Source organism: Littorina saxatilis, linkage group LG1, assembly GCF_037325665.1.
Source record: "Littorina saxatilis isolate snail1 linkage group LG1, US_GU_Lsax_2.0, whole genome shotgun sequence".
Lineage (NCBI taxonomy): Eukaryota > Metazoa > Mollusca > Gastropoda > Littorinimorpha > Littorinidae > Littorina > Littorina saxatilis.
The window spans coordinates 90,277,986-90,285,606 of NC_090245.1; the positions used below are offsets into that span (position 1 = coordinate 90,277,986).

The following is a 7,621-nucleotide window of genomic DNA, read 5'->3' on the forward strand; positions in this document are numbered from 1 at the left end:
TTCTCCCAGTAAGGTAATAAATTTTTGATTAGTGCTTTTGTGAACAAGAAACAATTGACAAGTGGCTCTATCCCATCTCCCCCCTTTCCCCGTCGCGATATAACCTTCGTGGTTGAAAACGACGTTAAACACCAAATAAAGAAAGAATTTGCTGCAGATACATGTATTCGTTTTGTTACTTACTCCGTTGTAGGTATGACGATGCCTACCAGTACCAGAACATCTTCGGCCCCCTGGTGAAGCTGGAGGCAGACTACGACAAGAAGCTGAAGGAGTCGCAGACCCAGGACAACATGTCTGTGCGCTGGGACCTCGGCCTCAACAAGAAACGCATTGCATACTTCCACATGCCCAAGGCTAACGATGGTGGGAGATTTTTCTTTGCGAACAAAGATTTTAACTCTTTCAACACGTAAACCCTATGCCATGACTATACACTCAGAACGCATGCGCCAAAGCATATAAGTAGCCTGCTGACAACCAAAATTGGGACATTTTGAAAAAAATATTGTATTTTGAAAAAAATATTGTAAAAAAACTAGTACATGTGGGGATTTACTTTTTGCACACAATTAAAGAAAGATTTTTCATTGTTTCAGAAATGTACTTTGTATTTGTCAAAAGGCTTGTTGTGTTTGTGTGGTATGCTATTGAAAATGTCAATAAATAGCCTGCTGACAACCAAAATTTGAAAATTTTGAAAAAAATATTGTATTTTGAAAAAAATATTGTAAAAAAACTAGTACATGTGGAGACTTACTTTTTGCACACAATTAAAGAAAGATCTTTCATTGTTTCAGAAATGTACTTTGTATTTGTCAAAAGGCTTGTTGTGTTTGTGTGGTATGCTATTGAAAATGTCAACAATTTAAATAAAAAAAAGTCCAGAGGCACCACATAAATACTACAGACATGTTTGAAAATATGCACAAAATGTTGTTAGTGAATACTCAAAAAAGAATTTACTAACCTGAATGATACAATGAGATGACTGGGTGATGACTATGATGAATATATCCATGTAGAAGAAAAGAAACACTTGCTGTCACAGTATTTACAGTGCCACAGAGCACAGCTCAACGCAAAACGCCACACCACATTCCAGGCACCAGAATCGAGTCCCATTGCGTTGGGTTTTATCCATAGAAGAAAAGAAACACTTGCTGTCACAGTATTTACAGTTTTTGTATAAATGACTTGTTTAGAACTCGGTTTATGCACGGAGAACATCCTTCTTTGTGTGCCACACTTCGAAGCACGGCTCAACACAAAGCGCCACAGCCATGTGGCCATAGAACATTCCCGGCACCAGAATCGCGTCCGTCCGCTTGCATTGGGTTTTGGCCAAAGTAGCATTGACACCTCGAGCTCTTGATTTGGCTAACTCATTCACCCTCATCACTCACTTATCCATCTATCACAACACCACTGTTTCATGCACACACAGTCACTACCTTCCTTCTGCACGCCGCTTCGCTTCGCAACAACACTGACAACTCGCGACATTTTGGAATCCTAAATATGAAACTAAGGCATGGGTTGGTCCCGTCAATGACCTGTAGTATCCAAACTAACCAATGAAATCAACTGTTCTGGGAGTTATTTGTCGCGTATGGTAATGCAGCCGACCTCTGAACCTATGACGTGGGTTTTCGTATGGAAAATCCCCAGCGTGGTATTTTCCACTTCCAACGCTACTATTAAGGCGGTGTGAGGCGAAGCGACTCACGCACCTTACGCACGGATTCTGGCGGCGTGCTGACAACGGCATGATCAGTGAACGCTTGTATTCGGGCGGCGCGTCGCGAAAAAGTTAATGCACCTTTTGAAAAGTGGCTGATTTTTGTATGTGTATTTGATAGATGCCAATCTTTGAAACGTTAAGATCATTCTCTAGGACATGCCATTTTTCTGGAGAATATGCGGGGGAACGTTTTTGGGGAGTCATTTCAGACCCCACACCCATGTATTTAACGTTCAGCACCTTCTTGTCTTCCCTTCTGTGTAGAATGCACTAGCTGGATAGTGTGTGTGTTTTTTATAGCTATTGTGTGTTTAGGAGGGTTCAGGCAACACTGCTGGCTTCATCATGGTGTCATTTTCATGTGCAGAGATGAAGCTGATGCACGGTGATGAGCTGAGGATTCGCTACATAGGAGAGCTGCACAAGGCATGGTCTGGGGTGGGCCACGTCATCAAGATCCCTGACAGTATCCTTTCTCTTGGCTTGCTACTACAATAATTCTCTTGTTTAACTCATTCGCTGCGCGTCTAAATTTCCCCTGTGTTCCCTGCCAACGCGCGATTTAGAGCCATTTTGAAAAAAATTATTAAAAATCAACAACACAAGATAACCTTACATACCTTATGTTTTTGCAAAGTTTGGAACTTACTCTTTTAGAAAATATATGAAACATTTGAAAGTACATACCTTTTGTTGTCTTCATATCCAGGCAAAATATCCAATTTGAAGCAAAACAAAAAAACTTTCTACGTCATGGGTTCATCATACACAATGTCATGATCGACACTTGCATTGCCCGAATCATCACCCAAATGATCGTCCATTGGCACAAAATCGTCACCAGAATCTAAAATATCATCTCCACTATCATCATCACTGAGGTCAAGATCAGAACCGTACTGAATAACACGTTCTAGCACTCTTTTCAAATTACTACGTCTCAGCAGAACGATCCGCCATCTTGGAAAAGTCAAAACACGTGGGTCGCACACCGTCAACAAAATTTTTATTAATCCCAACAATTTAAAGGAAGGAACTGTTTACAGTGAATGGTACCACTGTAGACAGATAGAAGTTCATTGCAGGGGTTGTTTCCCTTGGTCAGCAGGACCGTTTACACCGTTAAAAATTCGTGATATCCGTCGGAACTCAAGTACCGGCACGCAGCCAACGCTAAACACAGGTGTCGGAATTCCAGTTCCGACACGCAGCGAATGAGTTAAGGCATTTTCTTTTAATTCCTTACCAAATTTGCTTTGTCCTGAGATACTATTTTTATTGTGCATAACATGTCTTTTGCTTCATGTGATTGTGTCTACTGCACCATATTCACATTTCTCCAAGGAGATATTAAAGTTGTTGCATGTCTTATGTCTTTACTGAGAAGGCAATGTATGATGGAAAACTTAAACTTGAATTTGAAGAAAAGAAAATAGAAGGAAAAAAAATCTATATATATGTGTCATATGTTCGAACGCGACAAAGAGCTGTTTATACTGCTTACCTTGAATCCAGATCGTTCTGAGTCTCCAGGAAAAGCAGTTGAGCGTGCAGTATTCATTAATATATTGTTCTATTGTGGTAAGAGAAAGAATTGTCCTTAACCAGCTGCAGACTACAGCGATGAGGTGGCCATAGAGCTGAAAAGCAATGCTGGGGTCCCCAATGAGTGCACCCACAATTTTGTTGTCGACTTTGTCTGGAAGTCAACTTCGTTTGACAGGTAAGCACAGAAGACTTTGAAGTCAACAGTTTGATTCAAATAAAAAATTACCATCTTCAAGAAATTGGATAATTGCACAGAGAAAGACTGTTTACTTGAAACTTTGTACTCGCATTATTACTTTCTTTTTGAAATCGGGGTTGTACGGTCTATCAGTTCAAATTGTGTTTGTTAGAGACTCTGTATCTTTGCATAAGGAAACTATCATCTACCTAACCTATCGGTGCCTGCACAAAACTTCCCAGCCAATTGCGTCAGTATGTCATTGCATATCACACGGTGTTGAATGCAGATGAAGAAGGTGTACCTACCCCCTTTGAGTTCCTATTCTTGTTGTGAGTGACCCTTGGAGGTGAAAGTACAAGATAAAAAGCCATAAGACAACACCAGCATCAAAGGACAGGGGGCTGGGTAGCTCAGGTGGTAGAGCACTGGACTTGTGATCTTAGGGTCGCGGGTTCGAATCCAGGCCGGGGCGGACACGGGTAAACTTTTTGTGCAGACACAGAGACAGTATCCATCTCCCATTCCCGTGTCGCTACAGTGGCACGTAAAAGACCTGTAATACTGCCATTAAGTGCAGGTGGCTGATACCACCTAAACATGTATACACCTGGGTATCTCACCTAAAGTAGGGTTAACACCTGGGAAAATGCCCCTAATGGTTTCACCATGAGGGCGTAAAACAACAGTTATTTTCATTTTACCAGCATCAAAGATTTGTCTGTCTCGTGCAGGATGCAGGCGGCGATGAAGACATTTGCGGTGGATGAGACCTCGGTGTGGGGCTACATCTACCACAAGCTGCTGGGCCATGAGGTGGAGGATGTGGTGCTCAAGTGCACGCTGCCCAAGAGATTCTCCGCTCCGGGTCTGCCAGAGCTCAACCACTCTCAGGTCTACGCCGTTAAGACTGTGCTGCAGAGACCCCTCAGTCTTATTCAGGTGAGTGCTTGTTGCTAGTCTCTCTGTGCTTCCTCTCTTCTTCGGTGCTCCTTTGTGCTGTATGTTCAGAGCGGTTTGTAGGGCAGTCTGCTGATCTTCAGGGGGTTTGGTAGTCTTTCTGTGCTTCCTCTCTTCTTTGGTGCACCTTTGTGCTGTATATTCTGAGCGCTTTTCAGGGCAGAGACTGCTGATCCTCACAGGGATTGGACCATTCCTGTCAGCTTTTCTACCAGATTTGCCTTACTTTGCCACACTGTGTCTGTGGCTCTTGGTATAGTGGTGTGCATCTTGGAGTAGTGAGGTGTGGGTCTCGGGGTTGTGAGGTGTGCATCTGAGAGTGAGAGTAGTGAAGCTGTGTGCATTTCAAGATTAGAGAGAGTAGAACAGGACTGTAGGATATGTGCTTAGGTCTGAATTAGCAGGGGCATTTACATGTGTGTGACGCACACCTTGAGTCGGCAGCATAGAGAGAGGAGCTGGAGTGTTCCTAGTTTGAATGTGTGTGTTTGGGGGAGGTCTGCGTATCGTCCCTGCATTTAAATAAAAAATTTTGAACACTTCACATCTATTGTGTGTTGTAAATTGTCAGTAGTGGCGCAGTGAGCCAAAGCAGAAATGCCAGTTCTTTGAAACCTTTGAAAACCTGTTTACACTGGTTACATTCCCTAGGTGTGTTACATCTCATGCACTTTGGACAGTTCCTGATCCCAGGTTTATTATCTGTTTGAGCAGGGTCCTCCAGGCACAGGTAAAACGGTGACGTCAGCCACCATTGTGTACCATCTGGTGAAGCAGAACAGTGGGCCTGCCTTGGTCTGTGCTCCTTCCAACATTGCTGTGGACCAGCTGACTGAGAAAATCCACAAAACTGGACTCAAGGTGAGGCTTTACACATTTTGTTGTTGTTGTAAGTTATAGAGTACTGATGGAAAGTTGCCATTCTTTAGTTTCTTCATATGAAAATTGCATCGTAACTTATGTTTTTACTGTGTGAGATCCCATGGTTCAGAGGGGAAAAAAGAAAGCCAAGAGGTTTCAGATAGGTGTTACTGGTTCAGTGTCTGCGCAGGTGTTGTTGAAGTCATTTGTTTATGTGAGCTTGTTTTTTCAGGTGGTGCGACTGTGCGCCAAGAGTCGTGAAGCCATCGACTCACCCGTGTCTTTCCTGGCCCTGCATAACCAGATTCGCAGCATGGACAGGTAATTCTAATGATTTTGTATTTCTACTTCTTTGGACATTGCTTTTTTATTGCTCATAGTTTTAGTCATAGTCTTGTGCATTTGGGCATTATAAAGTTTATTGCAGAAAGATTATTTTTCTTAGCATGGCTTTTTTTTTATTTTTTTATCTCACGTTGTCCTGTTTAATAAGAAGATGGTGCAGTGTAACCCCCCTTTTAAGACCACTAAAAAAAAAAGAAACCCAGCAAATCGTCTGTTTAAAGTCACAACCACACATCTCAATTTTAGCCATTTTGAGTAATGCTCGATTGAAATGTTCAGCCACACACCAAAATTCCAGTTTTTCAAATAAATACACAAGATTCCGCACATTGGTAGATATTTGTGCATTTTTATTACTGATACAGTTTTTTTTGAAAATGTGTACAAGAAAGATGCACAATATACATTTAAAACTTATATTTGGTTCTGGTTCTGAGAAGACAGCATGAACAATGAGTTGTTGTTATGCCACAAGCAAACACCTCCCCGTTGTAGGGTTGTGGCTTTTCTGTGAGCACCCAGCTGAGATCAGGCAGTTATGCCACAAGCAAACACCTCCCCGTTGTAGGGTTGTGGCTTTTCTGTGAGCACCCAGCTGAGATCAGGCTGTTATGCTACAAGCAAATACCTCCCCGTTGTAGGGTTCTGCTTTTCTGTGAGCACCTAGCTGAGATCAGTCAGTCAGGCCACAACCAAGTATCTCCCTGTTGTAGGGTTGTGGCTTTCTGTGAGCACCCAGCTGAGATCAGTCAGTCAGGCCACAACCAAGTATCTCCCCGTTGTAGGGTTGTGGCTTTCAGAATTGTATCTCACTGGTTTCTGGTAAATAGGATACTGGTGTAGAGAAATATGATTGTGGTATGAGCAGAATACTGATTAATTTGGGGGTGGTAACAACATTACAATGAATCGCGTCGATGAAGGCTTGTGGGCTTTATATTTCATTTCCACGGACTGTCATTGACAGCGTCAGAACCTAACACGAGACAGTTGCAGGGTTATGGTTGCAAACTTTACTTTGATTATAAGCAACTTTTGGGGCAATAACCAAGCACTGGCTTTGGGGTAACCCTTCGGTTTTTGTGTAGGGTTCAAAATATCAAACCGTTTCGGTACTCAACTTGTGAAACCTATTATTCCAAGTATTTGCACTCCCAAGACAACATTCATACCTGACATTCACAATGTATTCAGACATTATACCAAAATCTGGTAAGGGTTCTGGTTGTAAACTGTGTACCAGTGTTTGCGCATTAATAGCATGCTGTTAGTACATGTTTTGTCAGTATGTACAGTAATAATCTAAAGTGGTCAGTAAATACAAACAGGTGAAAAAAATGACCGCTTACCTGGATACACACTGATTATCCGATGTGAATGGTTATTTTCTTCACAGGCACAACACAAGTCACTCACAGTTATTTTGCAGGAAGAAAACATGTCAAATATAGGCACAAGACAATATGATTCCGAAAGTTTAACTGACGTTAATTTGAAATCAAGTAGTTCATAGATAGAAATTCAAGTTCAATTGACACAAAATGTGTTTGGCATTGAGGGTGAGATGTCCACAATACTCTGGTGTCGACGGCTTGAAAATATTTTCACCCTTCTTTTGCTGTAGTCTGCAAGTACCAAGGGCAAGAGCTCATTGCGGCACGGTTGGCCTAGTGGTAAGGCGTCCGCCCCGTGATCGGGAGGTCGTGGGTTCGAACCCCGGCCGGGTCATACCTAAGACTTTAAAATTGGCAATCTAGTGGCTGCTCCGCCTGGTGTCTGGCATTATGGGGTTAGTGCTAGGACTGGTTGGTCCGGCGTCAGAATAATGTGACTGGGTGAGACATGAAGCCTGTGCTGCGATTTCTGTCTTGTGTGTGGCGCACGTTATAAATTATGTCAAAGCAGCACCGCCCTGATGTGGCCCTTCGTGGTCGGCTGGGCGTTAAGCAAAAACAAACAAACAAAGAGGTCATTGGCTGCTGTGT

The 7,621-nt window shown here is 42.6% G+C and overlaps 1 protein-coding gene across 1 annotated transcript in view; it reads left to right on the forward strand.

Annotated features, from left to right (window-relative positions):
• The window catches only part of LOC138983731 (regulator of nonsense transcripts 1-like), a 36,386-nt gene that overhangs the window by 11,056 nt on the left and 17,709 nt on the right, over nt 1-7,621 (forward strand). Inside the window, exons 7-12 of the mRNA XM_070357042.1 lie at nt 194-366; nt 2,112-2,210; nt 3,359-3,467; nt 4,205-4,412; nt 5,145-5,291; nt 5,524-5,612. Of these exons, the coding sequence (XP_070213143.1) occupies nt 194-366; nt 2,112-2,210; nt 3,359-3,467; nt 4,205-4,412; nt 5,145-5,291; nt 5,524-5,612 (825 nt within the window). The remainder of the gene's footprint in view (nt 1-193; nt 367-2,111; nt 2,211-3,358; nt 3,468-4,204; nt 4,413-5,144; nt 5,292-5,523; nt 5,613-7,621) is intronic.